The sequence below is a fragment of the Gymnoscopelus microlampas genome (assembly GCF_963454915.1).
Source record: "Gymnoscopelus microlampas genome assembly, chromosome: 11".
NCBI classification, from domain to species: Eukaryota; Metazoa; Chordata; class Actinopteri; order Myctophiformes; family Myctophidae; genus Gymnoscopelus; species Gymnoscopelus microlampas.
Window position 1 is genome coordinate 35,869,204 of NC_139948.1, and position 18,625 is coordinate 35,887,828.

General features: G+C 47.9%; 1 protein-coding gene across 5 annotated transcripts in view; it reads right to left on the bottom strand.

Annotated features, from left to right (window-relative positions):
- The window catches only part of dock6 (dedicator of cytokinesis 6), a 53,020-nt gene extending 39,770 nt beyond the window's left edge, over nt 1–13,250 (bottom strand). For all 5 annotated transcript variants that reach the window (XM_084072231.1, XM_084072229.1, XM_084072232.1 and 2 more), the window contains exons 1-5: nt 13,108–13,250; nt 3,055–3,142; nt 1,959–2,134; nt 1,416–1,484; nt 733–862 (exon numbers count right to left, since the gene is read on the bottom strand). In XM_084072231.1, coding sequence (XP_083928357.1) covers nt 733–862; nt 1,416–1,484; nt 1,959–2,134; nt 3,055–3,142; nt 13,108–13,157 — 513 coding nt within the window. In that variant the 5' untranslated portion in view covers nt 13,158–13,250. The remainder of the gene's footprint in view (nt 1–732; nt 863–1,415; nt 1,485–1,958; nt 2,135–3,054; nt 3,143–13,107) is intronic.
- Nucleotides 13,251–18,625: the final 5,375 nt, after the last annotated feature.

Consider the following 18,625-nt stretch of genomic DNA (forward strand, 5'->3'; position numbering starts at 1 on the left):
CACAGCTTGCGGCAGGATTTCACGTCCCATGTCACTTGCTTGTACAGGGCATGATCGTGTCTATGGTAACTTAGCGTAAAGCATGTAATAGCAATTCATCTTCTTAAACAAGTCCACCCCCACCCCAGACACACATTATGTGATTCATGGGGTTCCACATAGCAGAGCAAATGGCGGTGTAGCTCAGCAGAGCCTGAAACTTAAAACGGAAGCTGAGCAAACAGAGCCTACCCTGGAAGGTTGGTGGTTTTAGGCCTCCAGCAACGTAATATTAAACATTTGATGAATTCAAAGTTTGATGAATTTCTATATGATTACTTGTGGATATTTAGTGGTTTACTCTTGGCAACCACACGTACTGTACTGCAGTGGTTCTCAAAGTGGGGTTCGGGGACCTCTAGGGGTCCTCGAGGGGGGGGTTCCAGGGGGTCCCCAGCCAAATGTGGCTGTTCAAAAATGGCAGATATACAAGCTCACATCGCGGCACAAAGTGCTATTTTTTAATTAAGAAATATATATATCTTGAAAGTATTGGGAAGATTTGCATGAATTTGAAAAACATTTTCAGATGGGGGTCCACGGCCAAACACATTATCAATTTGGGGGTCCTTGACATGAAAACCAGTGCTGTACTGTATGTTAGGTGTATGTCTGTTTCTTGCTGTTGATTGGTGGTATATGTGTATCATCCACACACCATCGTGGAAACCATTCCCATCCCTCCCGGCTAACCTGGTCGTCGTGGCGTTCGGTAGCATGAGCACTCTCGTCCAGTTCAAACGTCTGTTTGACCAGCCCTCGCTGTCTCTCCCGCTGACGCTCAGAATTGTGGGGTGTGTACGTGGCACTGTAGCGGTGGTACCTAGCGGATACGAGATTACTTTATTATCAGCTCAAACTGAAATTCGTCTTGCGACCCAGCAGCCATGTATGCAACACATACTATAATACACATATTTGACATAACACAGAAACAGAACAAAATAAATTACATACATAAAAACATGAAGACAAAAGCAATGTCCACCGGTCGGCCTACGCCTGGCCAGACTCTAGATTAAGTCTCAAAGTCTGTATCTCCTTCCTGAAGGCAGCAACCTATATTTCCCATACAAAACATGGCTGGTGTTTGAAGTGATATTCCTTGCCAGCCTTAGCATATTGTTATTATATGTAATGTAGATGTATGGAGTCTCTCAAGTGGTTGTCCGACAATCTTTGAACAAATGTGTTCAGCAGTCGTGACTTTAAAGCAACAGACAAACATCCATACCAGGTGGCACTATAGTACTGAAGAACACTCATAATAACAGAAGTGATCCTCCTGTTACTGTCAATCATTTCACACTGGTAATGGGCCAAGTGATGCGTTATCATCATTAAACAATAACTGACACATGTGGGTCATTACTTACTTTCTTTGAATGATGAGCCAGTCATCTGTGTAGACCGCCAAGGCATCTCTCACTCTGGGGTCTAGAGTGCTATACACAGAAAAATACACATTAATAATTAACCAAAGCTGGGTCTTTAATATTTATGTCTATATGATGTTACAGACATGGAAAATGGCTTCCTCGTATGTGGCGTGATGTGTGTCCTCCATTCCGGTGACGCTAATGCTCCAGATGTGTTTTTGTGAGAGCGTCTTGCAGACAGTGGTGGAAAGTAACAAAGTACTGTACATGTACTCAAGTACTGTAAGTACAATTTTGAGGTATTTTTACTTTACTGGAGGATTTGCGACGCGTTGCGAGCTTGTAGATCTGCTATTTTCAAAGGATCGCATACATGGATCGCATAATGAGTACTTTTACTTTTAGTACTTAAGTATATTTTGAATACTGCTACTTTTACTTGTAACAAGAGTATTACTAAATTGTGGTTTTGCTACTTTTACTCAAGTACACAATGTGGGTGCTTCCTCCACCACTGGTTGCAGACAGTGTGAGACTCACTCCTCCTCGGGAAGCGGGGGCTCCAGTGTAGTACACTCTTTCTCCTGTTGGAGGAGCTCAAGGTCATCCTGGGGGAACTCCATCAGCTGCCTCAGGGGGCCGGGCTCCGGCCCAGGAGCGTGACTGCTCACATACTCCTCGAAGTCCACGGGCTCCACAACCTCCGTCAGGGGCACCTGCCAGTCAACGTTAATGCTATTAACGCACCAATGGCTTTATATGACATTCGCCCGGTTCATCTAATCTACAGACTGAGCAGGCTTAGACTTAAACAGGAGCAACAGAGTGAGGCGATGCTCTCCGTCTGCCAGGGATAGATTATTTTAATCAGATTAATGTGTCCGTCTTGGAATGACATCGTTTAGCTGAGTGTCCATGAGCAGTTCGCTGAATGTCTGCTGATGACGCTGAGACCGATGTCAAATCTGTGTACACAGAGTCAAATAAATCTCTCTGTTGATTAAAGTCCAGGCACCTCACATACTTCCCCTTTCACTCGGCACAGTTCTACCTATGTGACCTGTCTCGTGACATGGTTACAATATCAATTTCGTGACATTGTGACAATATCACTTTCACACCAACTCCATCTTAGAGAGAGATGCTCCTGTGTCTCCCTCTTAGCTTAGCCACGGTCAGATTGTTTAATCTGCAAATCTGTCACGACGATACAGCCTATTCTCTAGCTTAGACAATGTAGTAATTTGATAGTAAAAAACAATGTTGAGCCAACAAGAGCCAGCTCCTTCATGCAAATGGAGAATATCTGGACTATGCATTTGCTGGGCAACGGTACCTCAAATTATTGGTCTGTGTTCTGCAGCCTGCCTTCAACCTGTCAAGTCTCTAATTTATCTCAGTTCGCTCAGCAACCTCCATCTTCTCTAACACTGTCATTACACAGCACTGCTCCCACCACATGCACACATATCACAGCAACATCCAGAGTGTATGACATAGTCTACTATGTTAACCATGTTACCATTGGTTACACAGTCAGAGGTCAATTAACAATGAGGGTTTTTTCTGTACTAGGTTTATACTCTCAGAGTTAAATTAAGACTAAGGATTTCCCTGTGCACACACGCTGACTTACAGACTGATGTCCTCCACCTCGTTTCTTCGTCAGCTGAGGGGACCCATATTCCCGGGACACTTGCTTCCGGACCTCCGCAGCAACCGTCCTATGGGACATGGAGATTGAGATATTTTATAATGCAATCAAAGGGAAGGACATGATTGAAGGTTGAGTTAAAGTGGATACCATCTCCTATGTGATGCTCAAGGTTTTGAGGTCAAATTATACCTATTAATTTCACTGCACACATTCTAGGCATGTGTACCTTGTCTGTGAATATCACAGCAAAGAAAATGCTCCTCTAAAATCAGGATCCAAAAACTCAAATCACTGCCAACAAAATTGTTGGCTTAAGTGCATCATTATTATGATGCACAAGTACTCCTAGTCCCTAAACACATTTTTCCAGCACAAAATTCATCAGCAGTAGTGCCTATTAAAACTAAGTCCAACGTCTAAAAACTTAATGATTGCCTTGCACAGCAGTACATATACGGCCTTTAGCTCCAGATACTGTGCTTGCACCTCCTCCACGCTTCAGAGCTATGATGATCTTATGAAATGTGGGATGGCTTGGTTTCAGGCCATCTTCCAAATCCTCTTAGCCAGGAGGCTTCAATAGCAGTGGTGCTGATGCTGAAGCCCAGGAGCCACATTGTGAATATTAAGAGTCAAGTGGATCTCTCCGTAGGGTTGGGATCCTTCAGGATTTTAAATGATTCTGGTTCCTTAACGATTCCCTCTTAACGGTCCAATTCCTTAATGGTTCCACTTAACGATTCCTATAGGGGGTTCCAAATGGAACCTTTACAGGTCTGTAACTCTGAGAGTGTACAAATGGCCCCGTACACTCTCAGGGTTATGGTGGTCCTTGAAATAAAAAGGTTTGAGAACCACTGGTATTGTAATTGTATAGCAGACGTGACATCCACATACCAGCTCTGATCAGTGTGATAAAACCCGCTTCCAGAAACTGTTCCAAATGTGATGGAACCGATTCCGGTTCCTTGATGTTAGGAATCGGATCCGGGTTCCTACGGTGGTTCCGGATCCCAACCCTATCTCTCTGATGAGGTGGCGGGTCGGCTGTCGTGAGCAGGCACAGAGCCAGAACTCTCTCTCCATGGCCTTTATGGACCAATGGCAAATGTCTGGCTTTAGAGGGGGACAAAGCTAAACAATCCCCCCCCAACCCTCTCACAGAGACAGCTTGCAGCTGCTCCTCTAGAAGCACTAAATGGCTGACCCCTCACGCACATATACAGCTGCAAGGCCTTCAAAACTTTCCCATGTCACGATCATATAGACAAGACCAGGGGTCTTCAACAGGGGGGTCGGGGGACCCCTAGGAGGTCTTCAGAGTTACTACAGGGGGGGCCGCCAAATATTTTTGTGATAGGATCTTTATTTTACATTAACCTCTTGAACCCTAGCATCCCTATTCTGAGGAGAACTTTAGCCGAAAATAGCAGATCTACAAGCTCACAACATGAGCTTTAGATCCGCTATTTTTGGCAAAGAGGTTTGGTGGGGTAGAGGGGATAGAGAGCAGATCAAGTGCAAGTTGAGATTTTAAGTGGTTAACTATCTGAAAAGTGAAAATACACATTAACATGCATCCAACTCAACGCTACACATTGACAGTGATGTCAAGTCTATGAAGCTATCTACGAAATCCATGAAAAAGTTTAATCTGCAACATCATTTTATACAATATGTAGTGGGGCGGGTCCCTGCTTCACCTCTCTCTCAGCTAGGGGGGCCTTGGGCTGAAAAAAGTTGAAGACCCCTGGACAAGACCCAACTGATTCCATACATATACACACATACACCAAGAGAAGAAGTGATACATTGTGTCCCATGATTTGTTAACACAATCCGATATCATATATCTGATCTGTAATACAGAGTTTAGGTGTTTAGCCCTGCTAGAGGGGGCGCTCCAAGTATGTGATGTACTGCCTGTCAGACCATCACTTTGGTCCCAAGCAACATGTCTCAAAAACTACTGGCTGAGTTGCTATGGAATTTTCTGTGCCTCTTGATGCTCCCTGGAGGATTGAACCCTACAGCTATTGGTGACACCATGACATTTCCTAGTCTAGCACCATACTTAGGCCAAATGTTCCACTTGCATACAACACAAGATATCTCAAACTCTAATGGGTGGATGGGTTGCAGGATGACCCCTACTGATGTTGGTGACCCCAATGCATTTCCTTTAGTGCGTCTTCCTCCATAGAATATATGCCCGTCCCCAAAAATCGGCCTCTAAAAATAATTCTCTCACTAGTATAGTGAGAGTGTGGGGCTCCAAGAATGGCGATGTCGGACGATTTAAACCACTTTGGTCTGGCTGCATGTAAGGAGCATCACAGCCTCTACTGGCCGCTAGCAGAAATTTTAGACTGTTGGTCTTGTTACCTTCCCGATTATGCAATTATGACATACATTGATTTGTCTACCAATTATATTTCCAGGCTTTTCTGGGCCTTTATTAATAGCGAAAGTGTAGACACTAGACAGACAGGAAACAGGGAGAGAGCAACATGCAGCAAATGATCCGCCCCGCCTGGGAGTTGAACCGGGGTCTCACTGTCAGGCATTAGAGCCTATGTGGTACACGCCTAACCATTGGACCATCGAGCACCCCGATATTAGTGTTGTTTAAACTATGAGCTTACATTATCTTCTCACATATATTCCCATTTCAAAACAAAGATAAGGAAACGACCATTTCTGTAGCTCCATACACCTCCCATTAAAACAGGAAAAATTCGCGCTTTCGACTCCAAGGGCAATAGCTGAACACCCCTACACACCCTTTCCTGCATCCTGGACTGAACAATGGACTGTGACCCATTGAGGACAGGACAGGGAGGAATGAGTGAATGTGGCATGAGACGGCAATAAGAAGCTGCAAAATAGATTTTGTCCAGACTGTCCGGTTCAGCTGCAGCATCAAGTTAGTTTTAATAGTGAATAACTATGGCACATAGGACATGATGGCTGAAGGTAGCGCCGATGGATGGTCGACTCAGAGCATAACTGTACTCTATTTACACCAGCATGAACCAGTGCTACGCTCAATTTAAACTTGAACATGAACCTGACTTATGATGAAGCCTTGCCGACTGTTTACATATTTACAGACACTAGAAACTTGGCCCGCCCCTCACACTCACACTGGAATAATGACCAGTCACTTACATGATAGTGACAAAATCATGTCGTTTAACCGTTCTCACCAAATTCTGAGAAGCAGATTCTTACTGGTATATAGTAAGAGATAAACTTAACATCGTTATTATTTGAAAGTTTAAGTGAGTTTTTTGTCAAGCTGAGCATCTCGCCCAGTGTCTATGTCTATAATGTCAAACATCAACAAACTACTGGCACATTGACACAAGTGACATGAAAACATTTTAACCATGCTACTATATAGCAGGGGTCTTCAACAGGGAACTGAAAATAGCAGATCTACAAGCTCACAACAACAGCTCACAAGTGGTTAAGTGGTTAACTGTCCGAAAATACACTTCTATTTCATCCTTCCTGACTGCCAGAGGCAGTGCTTAACACTGGATATATCCGTCTCACGCACGTGCAGTCGAGTAATTAATATCAACAAAGTCACAGCTGTGACATAATGACGGTGGGCGTGGAACGCAGTAGCCAGCGTACATAAGCCCACAGCCGTCATTAATGACTTCCCTTTGATCTTCTCGCAAGCTACGCGTTGCAGGTTTGAGGTTCTAAAAAACAAACTACTAAACCATCGTCTTTTTCGCAGGGAGCCCTGTAACCTACAGTAGGTTGGAGCTTCGCGTGTCGCGTCCTCCAAGGGCTGCGATTAAGGCTCGCTATTTTCTGTTCTTTCCGAAGACCAACATAGCTCCCCAGCAGAGCAGTGTTTGCGCGGCCACGCTGTGGGAAACGCACAGGTTGGTATAGTAATCAGAGTCTGTTTTCGGTCTCTGTCTCTTTATTATTTAAGTTGGAAAGACGCCATATATATATATTTAATTTGCATTTTCTGTTGAATTGCATGTTTCAGTAAACTGAACAGCCTATGTTGCAGATTTAAGAATTTTTGATTACCTGTTGAGTGTTTCCGCTCTTTACGGTGTTTTCTTTTGAGTTGAAATTATAACTGTCTCCCTATAGTGGATCGTATTATAATATTTATTTCAGCTTTATAGCTCTTTCCCATTTTTGGGTGTTTTTTGTTTGTTACTAGGGGTGCTTTCGCTCCACAGTAACTGAGTTGAAGTTCCCAAAGCGTGCACGTTTAGTGGGTGTTTTTTGTTTTTCCTTCCGGAGTGTTTTCGCTCCGTTACATACTGGCCATGGCACATGCGTGCCGCGCCTGCGCGGTGCCTTTGTTGCCCGACGATGGCCATGACGAATGCCACAGGTGCCTGGGTGTAGCACACCTAAGGCAGGGGCTGACAGAGGAGCAGTGCACAAACTGCAGTTTCATGCCGCATGATCTGAAGCTGGCCAGACTGGCTGAAGTGGAGGGGCAGCAGCCAGAGGACCGGATGCCCCCATCTGGTGTCCCTCCACAGGCAGGCAGGCGGCGGAAAGGGTCTCCGCACCGTCATGCCCCGCACAGCAAGGAGAGGAAGAAGGACCATCTGGCTACCAAGGTAGACACCTTGGCATCCCAGTTTGAGGAGTTGAAGGAGCTGCTCCTTAATATCCAACCGGACAGGCCTGTTCCCCGGGCCGGCAGTCCACCGGCAGCCGCCCCTGCCCCAGGGTGGGAGGTTGATTCACTGTCGACAATGGCCTCCTGTACCGATTTCAATGATGGTCCAGAGGAGGCAGAAGAGGCCACCCACACCTCATACCCCGGCTCTCAACGGTCGGGAAGTGAGTCTAGAGCGGGCTCGGGGCCTGCCTCGGCTTCAATCAAGCCTGTGATCCGGATGGCGCTGGCACGCCTGGGCCAGGACGAGGCCCCGGCAGCAGCAAGGCCTGCAAACGTTTTCTTTAGACGCGCTCCACCTCAGGCTGCCTTCACTGTACCTCCCGCAGAGCAGTACATTCAGGAGCTCCACAGGTGCTGGGAAGACCCCAAGTCCCAGACCCATCGGGTCTCCGACGCTAGGGCCTTGGCGTCTATGCGGGATGCGGACAGGTACGGGTTGGGCAGCATGCCATCAGTGGAGCCATCCATCGCCTCCCTGATATGCTCACCCGATGAGGTCCTGCGGCCGGTTTCCCGTTGCCCCAGGCCCCAGTGCCGCATCACAGATGACCTGCTGGTCAAGAGCTACGACGCAGCGGCCCGTGTCGGCCGCATAGGCAACTCTCTGTCACATATCTTGCTGGCCTTGTCCCAGTCTCTGCAGCCCCTGGGCACGGCGGCTCCCTCAGGCGCGGAGGCTACGTCTGCCGCAGACACTAACCCAGGCATGGACGCTTCCGTCCAGAGCCTGAGCGACGCTTCTCTGGAAGCGTTCGCCTACATGACAACGGAGCTTGGCAGACTACTGTCAACGCTGACTCTGACGCGCCGACAGGTGTGGCTGGCTCAGTCCCCACTGTCGGAGCCATGCCGGAGGGTACTCCGTGCACTCCCCGTGGTCCCGGGGCAGCTGTTTGGCCCTGCAGGACAGCAGGCCTTGGAGCGTAGCCTCCAGGCCAACCAGACACGGCAGCAGTATGCCAGCCTTCAGGGGCCTTCCCCTGCAGTGAGGCAACGCCCTGCGCCAGGTTATGGCACCGGTCGCCCCCGGCCACAGCCGCGGCAGGACAGCTACCCGAGGTCCTCGACCTTCGAGCAGCCCGACCAGCGTCGCCGCGCCCCTACTCGCCCAGGCCCTCCACGTCCGGCACCTCAAACGCAGAGGGCTCGAGGGTCTGGGTTTCGCCCCTCAAGGGGCCAGAGGGGTAGGCAATGAACGCATGGGGCCGGCGGTGGGACGCTTCTCCCAGCAGCAGCTCAGCTACTGGGAAAGCTGCGCTTCAGACCCTTGGGTGGTGGCCACGCTCTCCCAAGGGTACAGTATCCAGTTCCGCCGCCGGCCCCCCACTTACAGCGGGATCAGGATGACCATCGTCAACGATCCCACCAAATCCGAGGCACTCAGACAGGAGGTGGCCACCCTCCTGGAGAAGAATGCCATCGAGGAACTAGATCTACATACACGGCAAGGTGGGTTTTACTCAATGTATTTTTTGGTTACAAAAAAAGACGGAGGTTTTCGCCCTATACTGGACTTACGGGGGCTCAACGCCTACCTGAAGGTGTTGCCCTTCCACATGTTGAAGACAGCGGATGTGCTCCAAACGGTCAAAGTGCACAGTTGGTTCACTTCAATCGATTTAAAAGACGCATACTTTCACGTCCCTATAGCCCCGCATCACAGGCAGTACCTGCGCTTCGCGTTCGAAGGCAGGGCCTACCAATTCAGGGTGCTCCCGTTCGGGATTTCCCTGGCCCCTCGGGTATTTACGAGATGCATGCGGGCTGCGTTGGCCCCAATGCAGGGCCGGGGCATGCAAATCCTCCCATACCTGGACGACTGGTTGGTCTGTGCTCCAACCAGGGAACAGGTGGGGCGGGATACGGCGGCCCTAATACGTCATGTGACACGACTAGGTCTCACAGTCAACCACAAAAAAAGCTGCCTTGTTCCCAGCCAGAGGGTTGTATTTATCGGCTTGGCCCTGGACTCCTGCCGAATGCTGGCCTCTCCCACTCCTCAACGGGTGGAAGCCATCCTGCAGCTTCTTCTCTGGTTTCGGGGGAACAAGAAGTTGAGATTCAGCCTTTTTCTCAGGCTGTTAGGGATGCTGACGTCAGTGACTGCGGTAGTGCCACTGGGCCTCCTACGCTTGCGGCCATTCCAGATCTGGGTCAATGGCCTACATCTAGACCCAAAGTTCCACGGGTCCAGGAGAGTCAGGGTATCCGGCAGCTGCCTCCTCACACTACAGCCCTGGAGAGACAGGGCATATCTGTCCAGAGGTGTCTCCTTGGGTTCGATCCCCTCGCGTCGCGAGGTGGTGGTGACGGATGCCTCTCCCTCCGGGTGGGGGGCAGTATGGCAACACAGGGCTGTGAGGGGGCTCTGGACGAGGCAAGAGATGACGGAGCACATAAATGTGCTCGAGCTTCGTGCTATATTCTTAGCGCTACAACACTTCGTACCGCAGTTGGAGGGCCGGCATGTGCTTGTGCGGTCCGACAGCAGGTCAGCTGTCTACAACGTGAACCGGCAGGGGGGCACCAGGTCGACCCTGTCGTTACAAGTGGCACGGCGACTCCTTACGTGGGCTTTCCCTCATTTTCCCAGCCTGAGGGCTATGTATCTGCCAGGGCCACAGAATGTGGTGGCGGATTTTCTGTCACGACAGAAACCTCCTTCGGGGGAGTGGAGACTCCACCCGGAGGTAGTGGAGGAGATTTGGCACAGATACGGCGCTGCGGAGGTGGACCTGTTTGCCTCAGAGTCCACAACACACTGCCCTCTTTGGTTCTCCCTGACGGAGACATCGAGTCCGTTAGGACAGGATGCTCTGGCGCACCCATGGCCAGATCACCTCCTGTATGCTTTCCCACCTTTTCCGCTGATAGCATTGACGCTACACAGGGTCCAGCAAGACAACCACAGAGTCCTGCTAGTTGCTCCGGCATGGCCGGGGAGGACGTGGTTCTCGGCGCTGCACAATCTTTGTTGCAGCTCTCCATGGCACCTCCCCAACAGGGAGGATCTCCTGTCCCAATTGGATGGCCGCATTTGGCATCCGTGCCCGGAACGCCTACAACTGTGCGTGTGGCCCCTGAGGGGCCGGACCCGCTCCTGAGTCTGTGCGACCAGGCTGTGATCCAGACCGTGTTGGACGCAAGAGCACCCTCCACCAGGGCAATCTATGCAAACAGGTGGAAAATATTCTCGGAATGGTGTGGGGTGAACCGAGAGGTCCCTGAGTCTTGCTCGGTGCCGATGATATTGCGTTTTTTGCAATCTCTATTGGAAAAGAGACTATCAGTGTCGACACTGAAGGTCTATGTGGCCGCGATCTCGGCCAGTCACTGCAGGGTGGACAACCAGACTGTGGGGTCCCACACTCTGGTGACCCGGTTCCTTCGTGGGGCCCAGCGGCGGAACCCCCCGCGGGCCGTGAAACACCCCTCATGGGACTTAACCCTGGTCCTGGAGGCTCTTCGTCTCCCCCCCTTCGAGCCCCTAGAACGATCAGGACTGAAGTGGGCTTCAGCCAAATTGGCCTTTCTTCTTGCAATGGCATCGGCAAAGCGGGTGAGTGAACTGCATGCCCTATCGACGAGTGACGCGTGCATACGCTGGAACTCTGATGGCACGGGGGTGGCGCTTTGGCCTAACCCCTCGTTTTTGCCCAAGAACTTGGCTTCAGACCATACTAACCAGGTCATACAACTGGCGGCTTATGACCCCTCAGGCCTGCAGGGTGAGGCTGCTTTGGCAAGGCAGCTCTGCCCGGTGAGGGCCTTGAGGCATTACATACAGGTGACTGCTGGGTTCCGTCGCTCGGACAGCCTATTCGTCTGTTATGGTGGGCACAGAAAGGGGCATGCCCTGTCCAAACAGAGGCTTTCCAAATGGGTTGTCATGGCAATAGAGGAGGCATATAGATCAAGAGGCCTACCACCGCCTCATAATATCAGAGGCCACTCCACCAGGAGCGTTTCCACTTCCTGGGCGGCCCTACGGGGAGTTCCTCTGAGCGAAATTTGTGCAGCAGCCACGTGGGCTGCACCATGCACCTTTGCCCGGTTCTATAGGGTCAATGTGGCTGCAACCAATGCGGTGGCAACCGCTGTTCTGGGGGTCCCCTAGGCCGTTCCCGGCAAGGTAAGATTCCTCGTGACTTTGTTGATATTAGTCATCCAGTGTTAAGCACTGCCTCTGGCAGTCAGGAAGGATGAAATAGAACGTAAGTTACGTATGTAACTATGGTTCTATGAATCCTGGATGACTGCCAGAGTTCCCTGTCACTCGGAATCTCGCGAGAAGATTCCGCAGGGAAGTCATTAATGACGGCTGTGGGCTTATGTACGCTGGCTACTGCGTTCCACGCCCACCGTCATTATGTCACAGCTGTGACTTTGTTGATATTAATTACTCGACTGCACGTGCGTGAGACGGATATATCCAGTGTTAAGCACTGCCTCTGGCAGTCATCCAGGATTCATAGAACCATAGTTACATACGTAACTTACGATTCAACATCAATCCAACACAACACAATGATAGTGTTGTCAAACTAGTATATGAAATCTATGAAAAAGTTGCAACACAATGTTATACAATATGTAGTGGGTCTGTGGGTGGGGTCCCTGCTTCATCTCTCTCTCAGCTAAGGGGTCCTTGGCCTGAAAAAACGTTGAAGACCCCTGTACTATAGGAAGCTCAGTGATGCCCCCTGAAATCTGATCAGAGTGGAATAACCTGCTTTACAGGCTTAGATCTATCAGTATAGTTGCAGTGGCCTGTATATTAGCCTTGGATCAAGACTATCATAGATGTATCATTATCTAATCGATCAAATACATCTGACAGTCTTGATCCAAGGCTACCCCTATAGAGACATCATCATCACCACCATGCTGGTCAGACGTTTTCAAGGCCCATCACACAACAACAGGGCGTGCATACAGCATCTTATTGTTCCGTGTGATCTAATCGGTGCAAGAATGTTGGAACCATTGCCACTTATTATGGTGTTTAGGACTGGACACCAGATTAGATTAGACCAGGAGCCATCAGCTTGACACATTGGGAATTAGCCTCATGCTTTCACAATGGACGCTACCAATAGTTGGGACTTAAACAATAAGATATTCAGTGATGACGGGCATTTTAATAGCAATTTAACCATTACTATTATTTTGTTTCCATCGTAAGCCAATCTATTATCCTAGAGGTCCCAGGGTTTATAATAATAAGGAGGAAAAGCCCCTAAATCCTAGCACAGGCTACCGGTTCCGTCTGCCCAGCGCGTCACGCAACGCAAAAAACTATCGGCGCCTTAAAACATGTATATAACTTCTATACACAAATGTATGTGTCTCACCGGTTAATTTTGTGCGCAAACGCTCTCCTTTCGCTCGCTGTAGATGTCATTTTGTTGTGTCTCCATGTAAAGGGACGTCTTCTCTTCGAACTCCCAAAATTTCAAAAGTATAAACTCCTCCTGTGGTTGTGGTGCACTGGCTGTCCAGCCTGGAACTGTGTGGTAGACCGTGTTGCCAGGTTTTGCGACAGAAAGAAGCAACTATGGAAACAAACCCAAAAGAAGCGAGCCTTTCGCCCTTGGGGAAAGGGGAAGCCTATTGTTTCTAAAGTCTTTAGAAACAAGCCCCCCCCCAAAAAAAAAACGCAATCCGCAACTAGCAATGTTTACAAGTGACTTTACAGGGTAAGAAAGCCCAAAGTCGCTTATAATAAGCGGACATGGCAACACTGGTTAGGAGAGACAGCTTCCTTTTCCTGGGACTGTGATCCCCGTGTCCCCCTAGTGGCTGGGAGCTGCACTGCACCTAGCTCTGGTCCATAGCGTTAGAAGGAGTTCAGGGGCCAGTTGCACCACCAGCTCACACTAAGTTCAAACTTGGCCTAGTTATAGCTTAACATTTTAAGCTATAACTAGGCTAAGTTTGGACTTAGTGTGAGGTGGTGCAACTGGCCCCAGTTCTCTATAACGCTATGGTACTTGCACCGTTGCCCGGACACCCCGTAGCGCAGCCTCTCGTCTTTAGTAAAAAATACGCTTTCGCTACACACAAAAACAAAGTGTTTTGTTGAAAGCCTGCTTTCCTTAGTGGGAACACTCGGGGCCCCCCACAATGTCTAAAATACACTTTTTGGCCAGAAAAGAAAATATTCCAACAGATGGGGAAAAAATAGGTACTCCACTGCGCCCCCTACAGATTTGGTCAATGGAATTTTTCTATTGACAAGTGCTAATAAACTTTAGTAGCACTACGAATTATAAATTCGACAACCTACGACTACACTACTAGTGTGTGTGTGTGTGTGTGTGTGTGTGTGTGTGTGTGTGTGTGTGTGTGTGTGTGTGTGTGTGTGTGTGTGCGTGCGTGCGTGCCTGTACATGCACAGTTCTCACCTGACCGGTTTGGATAGTGACAACAACAGAACATACAATGGCACACATCCTCCTCCGTAGTTTAGGGTTACACACAGACACTAGTTTCATTTCAGCATAAAAATATGACACAACAATGAATGACCATGCAGCTAAGCCTCCCTTGGATCAAGACTATCATATGTGTTTGATCAAGTCTGACTTTTACTTTCGTATACGGTATATATGAATATGATGAATGATAGAGATAAATGTCAAAATTGATAAAAAATACATCTATGATAGTCTTGGGGTGCTCCTTCCATTCCGACATCTCACCACTCCGACTAGTGGCTTCCGCTAAAGAGGTTGCAGATCCCCTCTGTTCACAAATATCTTACATATGAACAAATTGAAGGAGTAGCTTTATGAACAGATAGAAGTCATAGCTTACATACACTAATCCCTTATACATGAAGTGTTATTTATAGAGTTCATTATTTCCAACCTCTTGCTCTTGCTAATTATTAGGCCTTACTTGGACTGTCCTATTGTCCATGTACGTAAAATGCATTATAGCAGCATCTAGTGGCGAAGGAGCTGTACTGTACCTGGAGACAGCAGAGAGGGAGAGGCGTGTCGCACCACCATTAAACAGTAGATGGACCTGTTCACCGTGGATCGTTGAAGGGGAAGCCTATATTTTTTCAATCCCCAGAGCTAATTTAAGATTCAGTCCTTATATATGACCTCTTGAAGGAGAGGGTATGAAGCTAAAGCCTTGTGTACCCTACTGCCTGACTGACCAAGATCAGATTTCAGGAGCTGGTTACTATACTAGGCTATACAGGCCTATTTTCTATGGATATAGATATTCATATATATTTTTGTACAAATCAGAAGGATTTGAGTTACGTGAAAAAACCCTATATATAGTATCATTGCTGTCATGCAGAAACCTTGTATCTCCATATGTTCTTTTCTCCCCTTTAAAAAAAATGAATTGCATACTTTATCATACAAGTGTCACACAAAAGTAGTGAAAATAGCAGATACAAGCTCACACTATTTTTTATTTAAAAATAATTATAAAAAAGGAACGGTTTTGGACATTTCCACCCGAAGGATATATTGTATGTATATGTATGTATGTATGTATGTGTGTGTGTGTGTGTATATATATATATATGTATATATATATGTATATATATATATATATATATATATATATATATATATATATATATATATATATATATATATATATATATATATATATATATATAATTCACAGATTCTACCTAATTCTTCTGTAATATCAGTGCTACACCTCCCCTCTCTATGCCCACCATTGCTCCCTACCCCCATGAGGAAATGATAGCCCAATGGAGTGCCTGCAGTCCCACCCCCACCCCCACTGTACACTCTCCCTGCCCCACGCTCCTCAGCACCCTGGAGAGCTGCTGCAGGTAGTCAGTCCAGCCTCTGCAAGATGGCTGAAGACTGGCGTGTGCTATACAGGACAGATATGAAAAATGGAGAGAGAGGAGGGGACTGAGGAGAAATTAACCTTGTCTGACAGAGGCTTGGCTGCTCCTCAGCAAGGACAGACATCTCGGGGATATATGTTTATGCACAGAGCAGCACTCAGAGCAGCCCCAGAGCTCACAGCAGGCACAAGTCTGGTCTATAGACAGTGTTAATGAAGATAAATGATGCTCACTTTCTCTCTCTCCTCTATATAGGTCCACTGCCACCACCATGCCCAAAACCATCCTTCATTTTCTATGCCGCTCTAAAAGGCTCTGCTAAGCAAAGCGTATTCTTACTTCTGCTTGTATTGTAAAGATATGCGCTTGCTACATTAGAGCCTGTGAAAGACACCTTATAAATGACAGAAATGATTGTCATTTTTGCAAATGTCAAATTTGTCTGCAGCTTTATAGGAGATAAAACGGATAGCAGCTTTTATTAATTGAGAATTTTGCTTTCTATGTTTCATATGTGCGTACAACCCAGGCAACTCTACCCACCTGGCCTAAGCAAATCAATTTTTTGACGCATTTCTCAATTAAAGAACTATCCGTATAAATTGTGGACAGGAGATGTTTTCCTATGACATTGTGGTGTCCTTGCATTGTTGTGAAACCCTCCTTACTGTATGTGGACAGAAGCCATGCGATAGCATGTCTATCCTCCACTCCCCACCTTCCCTGTCTCCCTTCACGCCTCTCTGTTCATCGAAGGCTTTCAGTTCCTAGATCGGCACTATTGTCTGAGTGCCCAGCCCCCACAGCAGAGTAACCCCCCTCACCCCCCACCACCACCACCACCACTGCTGCGTTACCAAAGAACAAAAGGGAGAGTGTCAGACACCACCCACTAGATCTCTTTCACACTGAAGCCCCCACCTCAGTTCCAGATGGGGTTGCCTTTTTTCAGGGTTTCTCTCAACCCCAAGAGTCCTCCAAAATGGATCCCCCCCTCCCCCGAAGCCCACTCCTCAGCTGCCCGTCATCCACCTGCTCGCCCCGCCACGCGCCCATGCCCAGAGCACGCCCCCCTTCTCTATCCCACCCCGACAGGGAGTCCTATTAAAATCATTAACCACTCTCTCGCTGTGGCCTGGCTCTAGGACATTGCTTCAGCTGCAATGAGGACTTTAACAACATCAAAGAAGGACAAGGAACACACACACACACACACACACAAACTAGATGATAAAAACAAAGGTGACAGATAAGCTTGGGTAAAACTTGTACAAACACCTGCCCAGGGACCAAAGATGTTCTAAAATAAAAAATGACATAATTCTGCAGATTTCCTTGGGTCCCGACGGTTCAGCAGCTGTCTGTTGAGGGTGGAGGAATTACCCACACTGACAAAAGCAATCAATAATGCTAATGCTAATCTCTCCTCCCTGTCATGGTGGTGCCCTGTATGGGGGCCAGCCAGGCAGATGCCCATGTGCTAGCTGCCTTGAGAGTAGCAACATGTAGCATCTTCAGGAGAGAATACTCTTTAACCTCCACCCCTGCACTGACCTTTCCCCTCAAGGGACAGGGGGTGAAGTGTAGTGTCAGGACACATCTGCTCTGAGGCAGCTGTTAGTCTCCTAATGTAATTTATCCTACAGTTGAAAGGGTAGGGGGTTGATGGTAATCACCGTTGAATCATTTAAAATCAGCTTAATTCCTCTAGAACATCCAAATCTATACCTCTGGGTAGTGGGTATACCCACCCCTCCACTACACCCTTAACAGAACATTGTGCTAATTAGACATTGAAAGTCATGGCTCATTACTGTGAAAAATCTCACATCCTGTTTACAGATGATGCCTATTTGCTGTTGCACTGAAAATAACCTCACACCGTTCAAATCCATGGTGCATCTTCTCAATGACGTCAGACAGCGCTTCAGTTACAGACCAGGCTTTGAAGCAGCCACCAACCTGAACAGCCAGTCTATCTCCTGACTACATTACATGCATGGATGCATTATGGTATCCTGTCACTCACTGAACAGGATCCAGGAACATATTCATTCCCAATTCCTGTACCTCACATGTCTGTGAGCCCTTTAAACCGTGTACTCCTTAGATTGCTGCATATTGCTGGTGCTGCAGGAAATGACCAACACCCCCCCCCCCCCCCCCCACACCCCACACACCCCCACCTCATATATGCACACATATTCGCCATTAGCACCACCCCATCCTCCTGCAGTCCCCGAGGGTTCAAGCACCCAAATCAATTGAAAGAAAGAGAAGTGCACTGTGTTCCTCCCCCTACATCTGTCAGGGAGGGAGAGCAGGAGGGGTTGGGACTCATGGGCCGTATAGGGGAACAATATCACTCCATCTGTCACAAACCGCCTCATCTCTGATGGGATGAAATATAGCTCACATATTTATCTGCCAGTATATCATCCATGTGTATTAGCTTACTGGTACCCAAGCCACCAGCAATTCCCTGCAGCATACAACGTACTGGCATTCTGTTTCACTTCACCCACCAACCAGCCAACCAGAGTTCCCGACCACCGTTGCAAAATAATGCTTTTAAGCAAAGCAGCACGCGGAAAGGGAATTATTCCACTTTACATAGTGAATCCGGTTAATGAAAATGGTACAGTACCATGTGAAAGACATTTGCATGGAAAATGTCCAAGGATTAATGTACAGAGCAGTGGACCGGACAGCTTAATGAAAAGGACAGCACACAACGTGCACAAAGGAAATATTGAAAACAGAAAGATGCAATCTGTTAACAACCAGAGAGCTCTTTCATATTCAAATGGGTGCTGGCTCTGTGTTTAGTGAGGATGGGTGTGGCTGTTGTGATTCTTCTTGCCTCCTGAGCCGTCGCGTCGTTGTGACGTGCACGCTCCCATTTGCTCAGTGAAATTATGTTATCTGACTTCAGGACAGAAAGAGAAATGACAAAGCCCACACAAGCGCCCGTCAACGTTTGCTATGGCGCACACCGGCCAATGACAAAACAACAA